Source organism: Brienomyrus brachyistius, chromosome 22, assembly GCF_023856365.1.
Source record: "Brienomyrus brachyistius isolate T26 chromosome 22, BBRACH_0.4, whole genome shotgun sequence".
Taxonomy (NCBI): domain Eukaryota; kingdom Metazoa; phylum Chordata; class Actinopteri; order Osteoglossiformes; family Mormyridae; genus Brienomyrus; species Brienomyrus brachyistius.
Window position 1 is genome coordinate 1,487,870 of NC_064554.1, and position 16,367 is coordinate 1,504,236.

The 16,367-nt window shown below is 41.2% G+C and overlaps 2 protein-coding genes and 1 long non-coding RNA gene across 7 annotated transcripts in view; 1 reads left to right on the forward strand and 2 right to left on the reverse strand.

The window, feature by feature from the left end:
- Positions 1–13,330, forward strand: part of LOC125717888 (uncharacterized) — a 35,225-nt gene extending 21,895 nt beyond the window's left edge. The window contains exon 2 of the long non-coding RNA XR_007384681.1: positions 12,751–13,330. This is a non-coding gene — a long non-coding RNA (uncharacterized LOC125717888). The remainder of the gene's footprint in view (positions 1–12,750) is intronic.
- LOC125717851 (transmembrane channel-like protein 6) overlaps positions 1–16,367 on the reverse strand; it is a 46,743-nt gene that overhangs the window by 21,946 nt on the left and 8,430 nt on the right. For 4 of the 5 annotated variants that reach the window (XM_048991181.1, XM_048991183.1, XM_048991182.1 and 1 more), the window contains 12 exons: positions 15,088–15,232; positions 14,737–14,871; positions 14,159–14,322; positions 13,787–13,862; positions 13,381–13,478; positions 12,787–12,882; positions 12,563–12,638; positions 11,818–11,951; positions 11,505–11,675; positions 11,245–11,323; positions 11,055–11,152; positions 9,551–9,978 (listed from right to left, as the gene is read on the reverse strand). In XM_048991181.1, coding sequence (XP_048847138.1) covers positions 11,072–11,152; positions 11,245–11,323; positions 11,505–11,675; positions 11,818–11,951; positions 12,563–12,638; positions 12,787–12,882; positions 13,381–13,478; positions 13,787–13,862; positions 14,159–14,322; positions 14,737–14,871; positions 15,088–15,232 — 1,255 coding nt within the window. In that variant the 3' untranslated portion in view covers positions 9,551–9,978; positions 11,055–11,071. Of the gene's footprint in view, positions 1–9,550; positions 9,979–11,054; positions 11,153–11,244; positions 11,324–11,504; positions 11,676–11,817; positions 11,952–12,562; positions 12,639–12,786; positions 12,883–13,380; positions 13,479–13,786; positions 13,863–14,158; positions 14,323–14,736; positions 14,872–15,087; positions 15,233–16,367 lie in introns of those variants that run through there. The other variant, XM_048991184.1, reaches the window with a different exon arrangement.
- On the reverse strand, positions 1,018–7,896 carry LOC125717868 (uncharacterized). The gene is made up of 5 exons (XM_048991221.1): positions 7,696–7,896; positions 3,471–3,948; positions 2,969–3,018; positions 2,002–2,387; positions 1,018–1,247 (listed from the first exon to the last, which is right to left on the reverse strand). The coding sequence occupies exons 2-5, from the start codon at positions 3,674–3,676 to the stop codon at positions 1,125–1,127; spliced, it is 765 nt and encodes a 254-aa protein (XP_048847178.1). The 5' UTR covers positions 3,677–3,948; positions 7,696–7,896; the 3' UTR covers positions 1,018–1,124.

Consider the following 16,367-nt stretch of genomic DNA (forward strand, 5'->3'; position numbering starts at 1 on the left):
GGGAAACCGGAGGACAACACGGGGAGAACATGCAAACTCCGCATACATGTAACCCAGGCGGACACTTGAACCCGGGTCCCGGAGGTGTGAGACCGATCTACATTTTTTCAGTGTTGATCCAATTCCAATACAGAACTGCTGATACTGATACAGATTCCAATACAAGAGCTCTTTTTACTTTAATATTTTAACATTATAAATATTTAAATAATTTAGGGGTGATAATAGGGGTGATTCAGACAGGACGGTAGTTGTTCTGTCTCACTGGAGAGGATACTTTAAGCACTGGGTCAAACTGAGGACTTACGGCATGTGGGGATGCCAGCCTGAGCCAGAGGCAGGTAGAAGATGTTGCTGAAGACCTCGGACAGTTGCCAAGAACACGCCTGGGTATGCCAGCAGGACCAGCCGCCTAGAGTGCATTCACTTTGCTAGGTGCAGACTGTATAGCAGAGGGGGTAGGTCTAAGGGGCTGGTTGTCTGGGGAATTGTCCCAATCAAAATGAGCACTAGCTCATCAGGAAGGGAGACATTACATTGAGGTTGTATTCACTCTCCTGTAATCTGTGATGGTCTTGATGCCTTGCCACATATGGAGTTCTCGAATTGACCCTCAGTTTGTTGCTTATACTTCCGAGCATGACCTCCCTATTTATCCAAGGCTTCTGGTTGGGGAAGGTCTTCATCTCTTTGTGTCCATGACCATGATCTGCAGTTATAAGTATCCACAAATCCCTCTAAAATGATATTTTAATAATAATCGACCCTTTATTATTCTCCGTGGGGAAATTCTTTTTTAAGCCTCCCTCAACTTGTTCTTTGCAGAGTAAGCTGTCCGTGAAGAGCAGTCACCTGATGGGGAACCCGGAGAGCTGAGGGTCAAGGGCCTTGCTGAAGGACCCAGGGATGTGCTGAAGTGAGGTTTGAACCAACAACCTTGTGATAACATGCACACAGGTTTAGCCCACTGAGCCACACACTGCCCATACACTTTGAATGAGAGGGAAACAGATAAACTTCTCAGATTTACATTTTCTTTAGTTATGCGTAATTTCCCAGGATATGACTTTACACTCTGCAGCAAAACACTGCCCTATGAAACAGCATGTGTAGATCCTCAAGATTTAGAAACATTCAAGGAAATCCAACAATTCTGTTAAATCCTTGTCCTTGTTCTGTATGAAATTCTCTGTATTTTTTTCAGTCCTTGCAATCTCATCCAGCAGTTTCAAATACTCCTCTTTAGACTGCAAGGAAAAAGAAACATGTCTATATTTTCCCAATAAAAACATAATTTCATTAATATATCTAGTAGGGCTGTATGATATCACATCGCAATATAGTCCATATGTTTGTTTATTAAATTTGTTTAGTGGAGCCTGCCACCTTGACTGTTTCAGTATGGGATGAAAACAGTAAGCACTGAAGCGGCAGTGAAGAAAGAAACAGTTCAGCAGCCACAACATCTTTTGAAAGATGAGATATTGTGGATAAACAGCTTAAAAAGATGTCAGTGATGTGGTGGTACTTTTTGCAGTTTAAAGTGTTTAATAAACATGTCTAATAAAAATAAGGATATGCCAATTTTAGGCAAATTACTCATTTTTGGGTATGACAATACTGCTCTCAGTAGGCATACTGCTAATCTGCTTATCAAATTGTGGGCATAAGTAAATACCCATATAGCACTGAAAATCCAGCATCCTTGGTAAATTTTTACACTCATTATCTTAATTCCTGTAATCATATTGTAATCAGTTCGCGGTGACACCACCTTATTTGACACATTATTTGATCGATAAAAATTTCTATTCGGCTATTGTTTTTTTGGTAAATTTCATCTCCTTTTTTGTTTAATAGGCAGTGTAGTATTAAGCACAAATATTTCAAATGCAATTCTAATATCTAGTATTTCACTTAAAAAGTAGTCATGCCTGATAAGACTACTAATGAAATGGATGGTTTTCAAAAACTAAATTTTGTATGATCATTATACATCACCTTTGGTGCAATGTACTGTCCATATTTATGGCTCTGAATAGGAGGAGACGTCGCACCCTCCTTGAAGAAGTCGTTCAAGCTGCAAGCTATAAGATGCAGGACCTCATTCTCATAGAAGTAGACTTTGCCCTGGCTGTCTACCAGCACGATGAGCTGCAGTCCCTCTGCCAAAGACGGGAAGTTATCAATGGCACCAATGACAACCATCTCCGTTGGCTCAGGAAGGTACAGCTCACTCCAGCTCTCCAGCATCTCATCTCTTCCCCAGTAGACGGTTCCATCCAGATCTGTGATTCTGACTGCATAGTCTTTTGGTTCCTTTAGTTTGATTTCAGACCCGTTGTATTTCTTCACCAGCTCAGGAAGCTCCTTTGAGTAGTTTATGACTGTAAATAGAAGCATTGTCAATGAAGGGAGATATAAACCCAGAACAGGTGAGAAAAAGCATGAGCTGTGATTTACTGTCTAGTTTAATCCATTAGAGATTAGGATGAAACGAGTAGAGCAACAGTACATGGTAAATCCCCCCCAATTTCACATTCGACGCTGCGCAATGAGGAGAAAAATTAGTGTACAAACGACAGATGAGACTGAGTTTCCAATATTCTCTTTACTTTAAGGAACCCACTTGCAAAGTATCATACCAATGCAGATTCAGCAAACTGATAATATTGACCTGCAAAATAATAGTGATACAGTGCAGACATACACTGGGTATTGATAGGCAGCTCAAATACAAATAAAGAGCAGTGCTTAACCCCCCGGCCCTAAAAAGGGTACTGTGTACAGGTTTTGCCAGTGAATCTGCATATGAAAGGTGATCTCCTGCATGAGAGGGAAAAACTGTCCTTTATTTGTATTTCAGCTGCCTCAATACCCAGTGTATGTCTGCTCTGTATTACATGAATTATTTAGCAGTTCAATCATCATTTTGCTACAATATGAGACTTGGATTCCTTAGACTTACTTGGCTTGCAGAATTCTTCCATCAGTTGCACATTCTTCTCTATGTTTTGCCTTAAATGAAAATATGAAAATGATTATATGCTTGTAGTCAGCACACATAAAACTCACAAATTATTAGATATATAAATATGAAGTAAAAAAACATTCTCTCAGACAGCAAAACAATGCAGCATTATTATCTCCATCAGGGACCTAACAATTTATGAGCATATTACTGTATGTAACACTGTGCACCCAGTGATAGTGTGGCAGCAAGTCTAGCATACAGCCCAGCCTCATGCCCTGTGCTGTCTGACATTCCCCATCTCCCCTCCCACCCTGATCAGGATAAGCAGCAGGAAGAGGGACAAATGTACAAAATTCAAGTATGATTTCACATCATCACCTTGCTAAGAACATTCAGAACCATCAGGATTTCAAGCAACAGCAGGAAGTAAAAACTATCCCCATTATAAACTGCTTAGGATGACCACGGAATTACTGGTAAAAATGTTCTAACTTACCTTTTATTATGATTGACGTCAGATGAATTTCTATTTAATCCTGACAGGCATATAGTCCATGTGGTTATTCCATGCGAGATTTCAGTTTCTTTGTCCAATCTCCGTTTCTCCACCTTGACCATGTTCACATCAGACAATTCTGAAGGGTCATTGGTTGCCCTGTATTTTTCTAAATTATAGTTCTGCTTTCCTTTTGACTGACCCATGCCATTTGTACATAAATAGCATATAATATATAAATTCTATATATAATATACACAACTGTACATTTATATTTGCCGCAGTTTCACTGACTCAAAATGGCTTTGTTTGAAGCAAAAACGACTTCAACATACAAACTAATTTCTAATTTTACAGAGAGTTATATACTATGTAGATTCCCTTGTGCAGGTTTGCTGTCAAATCCAGTTTAACCAAGTTCAGCTTCGTATAGTTGCTGTAACACTGAAAAACGTGCCAAATCAGCTGGCTTGATGTCCTATGGGGAAAAAGTAAAGTAAAGAGATCATTAATGTCCAAGTATGAGCCTATTAAATAAACCTGAAACATTTAAATGGCCCACCAACTACACCAGCACCAAACCATTACTACCCAGCATAGACCAGCAGGGAAATCATGGGTATAAAATGGAAAATGGGTATTCATCACGTTGTCCCCAAAAGGTAAGGTATATCCGGGCCACACGCACACACACGCATGCAGACACACACATTAGGGTTAAGGGCCTTGAGCAATGTGATGAATACCCTTTTATTTTTACTTAATGGGGACCAGTTTCCTCAATTTTCTAAAAATCCATGACTGCAATAAAAAAAATGCAAAAACTCTTGTATTTTCTTTGGTTACTTATGGTTAAGGTTAGGGTTGGGTAGGGGTTAAGGTTGTCATAGTTAGCATTAGCATTAGCCCCATGCTTTGCTCTCTCTTCACCCATGAATGGTAGCTAAGTACAGCTGTAACACCATCCTCAAGTTTGCTGACAATACCACCATAATAGGTCAGATCAGCGAGGACGATGAGATGGCCTACAGGGAGAAGGTCAGACTCCTGGCAGAATGGTGTCAGGACAACAGCCTCACCCTCAGCATTAACAAAACTATGGAGATGATTGTGGATTTCCGCAACCAGGCAACAGAGCACAGCCCCATCTACATCAGAGGTGAGGCTGTGGAGCAGGTCAGCAGCTTTAGGTTCCTCGGAGTCACCCTCACTGATGACCTCAAAAGCCCAACAATGCCTCTACTTCCTCAGGAGACTGAGGAAAGCCAGGATTTCCTCCACAACCCTGCACAGACTCTACAGGTGTACTGTGGAACCCATCCTGACAGGATGCATCACATCCTGGTACAACAGCTGCTCAGTTCAGGACAACAGCGTGTGGTGAACTCAGCACAGAAGATCATGGGCGCACAGCTCCCAGCGATCCATGACATCCACACTACACACTGTCTCAGGAAAGTGAACTGTATCAGGCGAGACCCCAGCCACCCTGCACTGTCACTTTTCACCCTCCTCCCATCTGGGAAGCGACTAAAGTCCATTCGGACACGCACCTCCAGGTTCAGGAACAGTTTCGACTCAACTGCAATCAGACTCATGAACAATCAGTAACCTTGTGTCACCTCCACTGCTACCCACAATATATTTCTACCACTGTCTCTATTAATTCCTGGGATTCTGGTCTTATTTAACCCTTTCATGCATGAATTATGAATATCTGAGTCAGGATTTTTTTTCCTATGTGGTTTTATTTCTCTGAAGGGATGCAAAAAACACCTGTTAACTTTTTTTTTCAACATACATTTCTTCTAAAAGTTATTTACATGCCCACTTTAGTGAACTGCATGCATTTGGCAATATGTCATCAAAAACTAATGAATAGATCTGATTACGTGAAAAGTATGAAAATGTATCTGGTTTTAATTCTGTTGAACAGATATTTGCATATATTTTAAGATATATACTGTTCTGGCCTTTGGAAAAACCAGCAATGAGGAACTATGTAGCCTAAACTTTCATAATTCATTTCTTTTTCTTTTTTTTTTCAACAACAATTTTTATTTTCAAATAATGCCATACAGATTGATATCACATTCAAGTTTTCCAATATAACCAAATAATAAAGGACAAAACAAAACAATATAGAAGGGAAAAAAACTGTACAGCTATAAGATACATGTCTATATAATTTTAATGTCCATCAGTTCCACAAAAGAGTCACTATCCAGACTCTCCAAAAAAACACAGAACACCTTCCAGATGGACCAAAACACATGCAGTTTGTTCCTCAAAGAGTAGGTAATCTTTTCTAAAGCAAGACATGAGGTCATCCCTTTTATCCTTTGAGATACATCAGGACTTTCTTCTTTTTTCCAAAAGCATGCAATTATACATTTGGCTTCCAACAAACAAACAAACAATAACAATCTTTCATGTTTGGTTATTTTAAGATCCAAAGGGCAAATATGTAATATACACAGCTTGGGATCAAAAGGAATTACTTTACCAATGATTTTACTTATAATGTTCAATATTTTAACCCAAAAACCATTAACTTTAGTACATTCCCACATACAGTGAAATAAGGTACCCTTCTCTCGCTTACATTTATAGCATTCATCAGGAATATTCGGGTTGAAGTGGTGTAACTTAACTGGAGTGATATATTGTCTACTCAGCCATTTATACTGAAGCAGTCTCATATGAGCGTTCATTGTCTGAGTTTGGGCTTTTAAACATACTGTTTGCCATTCTTCCTCAGTTATAGTAACCTGCAGGTCAGATCGCCATGCATGAAGTCTGTCCTTAAATGATTCTTTAGATTTGGCCACAAATTGTTTATATAATAAGGAAATGTGGCCCCTACCTTTCAAACATTTAAGTGTAATATTTTCCAAAATAGAAAGAGGAGGCTTAACCCGGCTTTGGCCTTGTCTTGATTGAATAAAACTACGTAACTGCAAATATTTGGAAAAGTGTTTTTGCGGAATTCCAAACCTTGTCCTAATTTCTTCAAAGGGCATGAATTTTCCTTCATTATAGAGATCCGACATCTTACTAATACCTTGAGTTGACCAGATTTTAAAACCTGGATCAGCTCTACCAGGAAGGAAATTCTCATTACCAAAGATTGGTGAAAAGAATGAAAGTTGTGGTAATTCACCTAAATGAGTAAGAGCCTCAAACCAAACTGATATAGTATTTCTGGTATATGGATTTTTTGTACACTTAATCAATTTTTTAACATCTGCTGAATATAGATATAAATTCAAAGGAATTGAAATAGAGTGAGCCTCTATAGATATCCAGGTTGGAGGGTAATCCTTCTCAAAGTAAAACATTACTGCTCTAATTTGTGCCGCCCAGTAATACCATTTTAGGTTGGGTAGGTTACAGCGTCTACTGTAGTGGCTGTTATGCAGTTATACCATTGAGACCATTGCATTTCCAATAAAATGGCTGTTGAACAGCTGTACACTGTAGTGACCATCATGCATGAAAGGGTTAATTACTTCATATCTATTTACTTCATTCACTTCATCATCACATTCAGTTGTCGTCCTGTTGTCTAGCCGTTTTGTTGTCTATGTTCACTGTCTGCAGGCGCACACCCAAGCAAGCATTTCACTGTACACGCTATTCGTACTTGTACACATGACAATAACAGAATTTCATCGAATAGCATTTCTCACACAGAAATGAAAGGATGAAGATATGTCCCCATAAAGATATGATTAGAGGTTGGTCGGTCGGTCGGTCGGTCTGTCTGTCTGTGTGTGTGTGTGTGTGTCCGGCGTCTGACAACCCTGTGTTTCCTATGTGAAATTGAGTTCAGTTCTCGTTAAATACCTGATGTAATCCTTTTCAGGGCTATTAATAGAAGACTTTTAACCAAACTGTATTATTTTTCTTATGTAAGTTATAGTGTCCAACATCCCCTAGATTTCGTGTAAATATCACGGAAAACGTGGTTTTACAGTTTCCACGTTTGATTTTTCCACTGTTTTGTCTTTTTCTGTTTTTCCGTATTCTCGGTTTGATTTTAAAACAGAAAAAAACGCCGCTTTTTTGTTTTTCCGATTTGGTTTTGAAACTGAAAATTCAAAAAAACGAATGATATACAGCTTCTTTTTCACAGCCGCTGTCAAATTTCATCTTCTGTTCGAATTATCTTGAACTTGAACAAACGAAATACACAAGTACGGCTATACACAAATCTCCTTACCTGCTGTTGCGGGAGGAAATGTCGTACTTCTTCAGCAGACGTTCAATTGTTTTCCAAAGTAGTGTACTCCTGGTAAGTTTTCTCCTGGTCTCGCAGAGGCGTAGACATAAATAACGGGTTACAACAACGCTTAAAAAGTCACCGGTTTTGTTTAGGTTTTACTGAACGACAGGAACCCACAATCCAAGGCTCCACCTAGAGCCCAAATTGGAAACACCCAACTAAATAACATACATGCAAAAACAGGAGACAACAAATGTAAGTACATGTAAAAACATATCAATACTTGACCATGAAATTAAAATAAGAATACAAATATGAAAATACCCATACATACATACATACATATTAAATGTAATCCAATTAAGAGACATGAAATCCATTCTACAAGCAATGAAACAAGCTGTAACACTGAGAACAAATCGGGCAGCGTCGTAAAATATAATTTGGTACGCACGTAGGCCTACTACCTAGGAGTCACGAAAGTGTGCCATCGGATATGTAATACACTCACCGTTTTTTTTTTTTTTAAAAAAAGTTTTTATATATCCTATGTGAATGCATATACTGTATGCAATTGAAACTTATAACTAATGATTACAAATTTCTACATATATATCCACGAATGTACGAGGGGGTCTGGAGGCGCCTGAGCACTTCTCAGTTTTACAGACGGTGAATCACACTGTGGGTGAGCTTTAAAGATACTAAGCTCCTTTAACATAAACATATACTTGCCCCTCAAAAAAATCTATGCCGCGCCGTCCAAAACTACAGTCCGGTTACAGGAAAGAATTTAAGAAGAAGAAATTGTTAATAGCTAAACAAAAAACCTCGCCATCAAAGAGATCACTTTAACATAAATGACATCTTTATCAACTCAGTTTTGCTTACAGATTGTGTGGCACCCTGGACATCCTAGGAACTAGTATTATTTGCAGAATTATGATTGTGTTCGCCTTATTGCCTTTTTGATTTTTTATAATTTATTGGTAACGCTTCACTTGACGGGGCACAAATACTTATTAATGCTGTTGCTGAAATATAAATCACGAACAAATATAGCCTAGTCTGTACTTGAGATAAGAGACGAGTCACGATTCGTTAACTTCTGTTATTCGTGACTTGTTCTTTCAGCTATAGTTCCTTCAGCTATAGTTCAGTAGTTCGCAAACGTTTACAGAATTGTGGAACCCTTGTTAGTTTCCCATATACTAATATGGTGTTCAATGTTATTATTTTGCACTGTTATTTGCATTGTTCATCTCTTTGTAATAGTAATATGTTTCAGATAGGATTGTAATGTACGGCGTGGCTGATGGGTTTAGGGCAAGGACAACTGTGGTGCGATTCGGGCAGGCAGGGTAACAGGAGTGGAGCGCACACAAGCACTTTGAGCAGGACGCGGGGGGGGGGGTCCACTGAGTGGAGTGCAAAGAGCGCATGCGTCATGCAGAAAACTCCACAAGGATCGCCGCATACAGTCCCGGTTAACAAGTGTTTTTATGTGCTTGTGTTTCAGTGTTTTCGGTGAAGTAAAAAATCATCACGTTATTTGAAAAGAACCCTATGCATGCCTGGAATTTATTCATCTTTTCCAAGTGTGTAACAGAATCAACAGATATAGTAAATATAATACCTGCTTGGGATAAAAGCTGCATCATGATTCAATAATGACGAATTAATATGAGATCAGTATGTAACTAAGATGTAGTTTGTGGTTAATTAATGCATAAGTAATAGCATTATTGCACAACAATTACTGGGCAATCAAAGCCATACTTCCGACTTGTCTTACATGCCTGCATGGCAGCTTATTGTGTTGGATGTCGGACGAAGTAGACAGGTGCAGGAATCAGGGCAAAAACAAGAAGAGTTTATTTCGATCAAAGGAAGGGAAACAAATGACTCACAGGGGAACTTCAGACAGGCTCTAAGCATAAGACTGACTCATCTAACAATGTCAATGTCCAGATTGGGGATCATAGACCTGGGAGGCACTTATATACTACGGATTAATAAAGAGGAAAACGAGAGGCAGCTTGAGAGATCCACAGAAGAGCAGGAACAAGAGGTAGGAGTAATACGACAGGAGGGTCGGCTGGGCAGGGCGTGACAGCACCAAAGCTTATGGGACATATTAAGTTGCACTTCTGTTTGCACACACATTATTTTATCATTCTCAGAGCAATAGGTAAAACTGAATATTCTCTTTTCATGAAAATTAAAACACACGCCCTAAATCCTTTCAAAGCTTCAATGTCATCCTTCATATGCAGAATCCTAAAACGAAAGAGAAGGAATGATTATTGTACACAATAGTTCAACGTCAGTGTTGGAAAGGCCGTCCCCGTAAACGGGATGCCGATGCGCTTGGATCAGCGTCAGGAGCGTCTCTTGAGTTTTCAGCGGTGGTTTTCTGATTGTGCCGCACCGGATCATCCTTCCCAGCGCCGAGGGACCCTGGCCAGTTACTCACCATACTCAGGGGTGCAGTATTATGTGTCACTAATGAACCGTAAGTGTCTGGTCCTGGACTGATTACATTCGGTGCTGTAATATTGCAATGCGGTCAACCGCTAAGTTGTTAGCGTGTAACTTTGAGGAGATCTGCTACCAAGTGTATTAAAGGCAGATTTTCTGTATTCTATGTTCATTGTTGTAATTTTGTATCTTGTTTGTTAGATTTGTTGTTAATTAGTTCTCGTGATACTGCGAAATGTTTAGGAGAAACGTTATAATACAGGAAGCGAGAGTAGTAATATTACTGTTATGTATTCGGTATGTACCGGGGTTAACCAGTAGATGGTAGTACTGTTATATGATTGATGATTAGAGATCGTATAAAGTGGTTGCATTTGTGTTATTTGGCTGAACCTGTCTCCATGTTCTTATTGTTTTAGTTATTTATATAATATTATTTCCGTCCTTAGACCACATGCACACCCCGTCTACAACCAAGTCATTGCACCTGTAACAGCCAATGGCCAGCCTGTGTTAACTCCGGTGCAATACTGTACTACCTCATTGGAAGCAGTACAGTTTGGAGCTGCATCTGCCTTTCCTGATATTCTTACCAACGCCACCAGAGAGGTGCCACTTTACCGGTACCTTCCTCATACTGTCATAGCATCTAACACTTTAATAATCAGTATCTAAGTAGACCAGTGTTTCTTAGCAAAGACCAACCTGGTCCCCAGGGGCTCCAGACAGTCCACGCTTTTGCTCTCTCCCTGCTCCCAGTGGTGTCTGGGGGTCCCCGAGGACCAGACTGGGAATCACTGTCTTAGCAGACCATGGAATCATGTAAACCAGCATTGTTACACACAGCCAACCAGCTCTTTTGCTCCCAAACTCACCCTGTTGGCCCCTGTGTTTACGTTTTTGCCAACCGGCCATTTTTCTGCCTGTGAAGGATTTGCAGTTTGGTGATGAGGAATTTCTTGTCGGCTCCCTCCTGCACACAGACAGAAAGAAATTCCCATTGCCGGTAACAAAACTATTCTAGATCACAAGACGTGTCCCTTTTGCGATTCCAGGTATACCCACATTTCTAATCTGTTCTTGTAAGAGGCTGACAATCTTTTGCTGTCCATCTACTACTTGGGTGTGAAAATAAATGATTATACTGAAAATAAAAGGAAAAAGAAGGATTAAAATATACAGATGGTTCCTTTTCAGATGAACTAAGCGCAGGCAGACAGGCATTAGTGTAAACTTCGAAAAAAGAAAATCAATTGAAAATAATTGTCCAATTGAAATTGACAGTCATGCACAAGCACTTGCTGGGATATTGAGAAGCAACTCACAAGAAAATTCCTGAGGAGAGAAAGAGGGAGACTGGATTGTTCACTATGAACGTACTATAAAAGTACGCCCAGCTGAGCCATTTGATGTTCTGCCTCTCTACCCACTCCTTTCCCAGCTGGGCCATAGTGGGGAGGCCCCTGAATGGCCCACAGGCAGGGGAGGGCGCAATCCTGGGTGTTTAAAAAAAAGTACACTATGACACCGATATTGTTAAATATACTGAGGGAGTATGCAGTGGTATGTACGTAGTCAATGAAATCAGTGCTATGAATTTCAAAATAAACTATGCTGAATATAGGGCCACAAACTCACGCCCACATGGTGTATCTGACCAGCATAAAGGCTCCCAGGAAGAAGGGGAAACACAGCAGGGAGATAAAGAGGGTGTTCATGTGCTGGGCATTCGGGGGCCTTCTGGGAAGCTGAAAGTTCATCTTCAAGCTCGTCTGACAGGAGGAGCAGAAGCGACAGCGACATAGTCGTAAAAACAGGGAAACGATGCTTTGCATGTTTTACGATACTGATTACTTTGTAAGCCTTGCAAATGTCAGATTATTTGTCAGCTATGCAAACGGACAGGGAAGAAACTGGATTTTAGTCTGGCAGTTATGAAATTAATTTGACACCTGGTGGTGAAGTTCAAGTACTGCAGGCTGCATTCTATTCTAAAGTGTACAGAACCCTGAATTACTTCTAACAGGAAGACAGCTATGAAATTAACTTAAAATGTGCTCTAAGGCCATAAAGTTTACCAAAAACAAACTATTCTCTGTTCTATATTGAGCCATTTTGACATAAGTAGCCTTTGAATGCCTTTGCTTGTCCAGAACAAGCAAATATTCAAGACAAGATGTTCTTTGAAGGATGGAATTTTTATTAAATAATTTTAGATTTTTTTATAGCTCCTTCTTTAGCAGAGGACAAATGTACAAAATGCACATCTGCCAGTAGAAAAATCAGCGAGAATCATTTCCATGCTCTGTGACCATTTATTAAATGCTGCATCACCCAGACACCCTGGGAGGTATTACCTTGTCCAGCAGGGGGAGTCACTTACCTTTTTTACGTAGAACAGCAGAAACAGCTTAACGACTTGCACAGCAGGCAGTAATGGCGCAAACAGGACCCCCAGCCTGCCGAAAGTAATATTCTTACTTTTAGTCATTAAGAACCTAAACACCAGTCTATCTACAAGGCCCTCATTGGTCTCACTAGCTTGGACTGACTGCTTGTCGTTTTTGTAAGGGGGTCGTGAGTCTCTGGCGAAGGAGCCAGGGTTACCAGACAAGTGCCTGGCCGTACAGGAGCTCCAGCATGTTCCGGACGATGTTGAACTCCAGCGCCCCCTTCCTCTTCAGCACTTTCTGTAAAAAACACCTGGGGACAAGCGGAGATATTCCTCAGAGAAAAAGACACACCTCACACATTGGGGTGGTGAGGGAGGGGCCGCCAAGTGTGTCTAACCAGAAGGTTGTTAGTTCTAATCCCTGGAAGGATCCTGCTGCAGGACCCGTCAGCAAGGTGCTTAACCTCACTTATTTGAAATATCCAGCTATGGAACTAATTGTTAGAAGTGGACTGTTCTCCAGAAAGAACAAAGGATTTTGTTTCAACCAACAGTTGAGTATTAAATGTTAGTCACGGAGTATTCAGCTTGTTGGTTGAGAGAAAATACTGGTCTGTTTTTTTTTACTTTCTGCGCCTCTCCACCTTGGTTCATTGTCAGCTAAAAATGCATGAATAAAGCTGGCTTGTCAATGCACATGGACTAGCAGGGAATGTTCCCTATCAGTCCTGTGGGATTGTCAGCTAAATTTAACCTGAAGTAACTGGTGTAGATAGTATGTCTAATTGCGGATGGCTTGCTGTCCTCACCTCCAGGTGAAATCACTAAAGAACGTGTCCAGGAGAGTGATGAGGAAGTCCATCAGCAGGAGGCGGTAAAGCTCCTGGCCAACAAAGCTCTCCCAGCACTACAGACAGCCAGTAGGGGGCAGTAACATCAGATGGGTCCTATCATTGTCTTCATGCAGTAATACAGTTTATGGGAATTGCAATGAATTTAATGTGACAATCAGTTGCTGTAACATCCCTTCTGTCAAATTGATTATAAACTTGATGATACTGATTTACGCGTAAGCTACTCAAAAATGTTTTAGAACACTTCATGCTGATTTCTGATTAGGTTTTTCCCACCTTCATTTAATTTGTAGTCACCATCTATCCTTTTATATGGATGTATGTGACATCATTTTCATGGGCCAGCTGGGAACTCACTCACCGGCGGTGACCTGGTTTCCTTTCCCAGCCAAACGTAGCACAGCAATCCCAGCATGCAAACCTTCAGGGCCAAGTCCCTGTCCAAAATCAACAAGACAGTAAGTTATGCTGTAAAAAATACATTTCCAACAACTTACCCTGGTGAGGGCCATTGCAGTGAAGGCCATGGAGCCTTTCCCTGGCAGCAACGGGCACATGGAAGGGGGGATTCCCTGGACAGGATGCCAGTCCATAACAGGACACAAAAAGACAGTGACACACTATGGGTAATTTACAAATATCGATATACCCACCTGTGTGCCTGCTTCATACATGGAGCAGAGGCAGAATTCAAACCTTCATACAAACTCCTTCATGTATTTCTACCACTTACCTGAAGATGGCGACCCAGACACAGACATGGGGTGAGCTGTACTTCTCCAAGTATGCCACAATGTTAAAGACAACAGGCAGAAACATGTTGATGGCGGACACCAGTGCAGGTGCAATCAGTAGATAGGCTTCCTGACCCATGGGAATGTCTTTTTGGGAGTTCATCTGGCAGTCCATCAAGAAACACTGTATTACTACATACCTTGCCCAGGTGCAATAAAAGCTAAAGGCTTGATTTAGTATTGCGGTATAAACAGAGGCCTGCTGTGACCTCACTTCATGGCTAAAAGCCTGGCATAGTACTTCTGCATAAACAGAGGCCTGCTGTTACATCACTTCATGGCTAAAGGCCTGGTATAGTACTTCTGTATAAACAGAGGCCTGCTGTGACCTCACTTCATGGCTAAAGGCCTGGTATAGTACTTCTGCATAAACAGAAGCCTGCTGTGACACCACTTTATGGCTAAAGGCCTGGTATAGTACTTCTGTATAAACAGAGGCCTGCTGTGACATCACTTCATGGCTAAAGGCCTGGTGTTATAATGCTATTTGACTAATTCCCTTATAAACTGGACTTACGACAATGTAGACAAATCTAAGGCAGTACAGCATGCTGCCCAGACACAAGGTCCACGCCAAAAGGTGTCCTATGACCCAGGCTAGTCTCCTCATCAGGCCAGGCCTGGTTTCTTTGGTCACCACCTGCAGCAGCTCCTGAGGAAAGAGGCTCTTGTGTTTAGGTTCTGCAACGAATTTCACAAGCAACAGCACCAAATTAATTATTAAGAAAAAGATGAAAATGTTGGTGTGGGAAACAGGAGGCATGGTTATCCAGCAAGCGGACAGTGGCTTTCTGTGAGGTTGCTGTCGGTTCATTATGATGGAAACTGTAAGTGCAGCTACCTGTGCCTGCAAGATCCCAAATATTACCTTCAGCTGTGTGTAGATACTCTCTGACTGCAGCTGGATGGAATCCATCGCGGTGACTTTGAAGTCCCAGGAGCAAAATGTCTTGATGGCCGTGTCACACCGGGATTTTCGCTTGTCAAAGTTCCCCCCATATGACCTGAACATGCTACCAGGACAGCAAACACCTTCTCAGACTTGACAAAACTCAGTTTCAGTCTATTATATTTAACATTTCATGGAAGAACCCATTTCTTGTTGTGGTGAGCTCAACAGTTCTTTTACAGACAGTTCTTTGAAATCTTGATTTGAATGACATATTGTCACGCCTCCCGGGCGTGGATAGCCGGAGAGCTACCAATTAGCACATGGGAGCACTATAAAGGCAGAAAGCACGCAACACCAGTCGCGAAGTATTTGCCTATGTCTCATAGCAGTACCGAGCGGTTCCTTGTCTCGTGCCATTCCCTTATTCCTTGCCTTGTCCGTCTGCCTTTTGTGTGCTCCTCACCCTGTCTGCCTTCCTTCCCCAGACCAACCCTCATTCCTGAGTCTCCCGTCCTGCCCGCCCTGCCTGCCCCTGGACCTCTCGTCTCCCCTTCCTCTTGTCTCCGTGTCCCGTGCCTGCGTGTAGGACTGACCACCCCGGCTTTCGACCCCAGCTACCGCCCATGATTATTCTCCTCGTCTTGCCCCTTTAAATACCGTTGCCTGCCCGATTTAATAAAGATTGTTCTGTCCCGCAATTCTGGATCCGTGTTTCCCTTTGGGGGGGTCGCCTGACACATATAACATTAAAAGTGAAATAATATACCAGTATTATGTAATAATAGATACTTGTCTGGTCCATGTATTATTTTCAGCAGACCTTTCTATCTTTAGATGCTATCAGATCTCCAGCATGGGTTTCTTTAAGAGGTAAAAGAGTGAACAACCAACCGCAACTTGTCACATTTCGGCCACAAAGTTGACTTAAGCGCATCCAGAAAGGGCTGGCATTTTGTGGGAGAATGTTCTGGTACGGAGCTGAATCAAATTCAAATGCAGGCAAATATATCCAACACAGCCATGTTCGACCCCAGCACCATGGGGGAATGAATGTATGTTTGATCTTTGACTCATCTATCCAAAGAGAGGATCAGGCTGGTAGTTTTACAACATGGGACAAGTATTTAAGGGGCAGCCTTTTTGCCACATTATAAAATGCAAGTCTGACTACTCTGCACACCAAACAAAACTAAACAAACACTTAAATCTGCACTACCTCATTCCCAGACACCATCCATATGGTTTAATCCACAGAA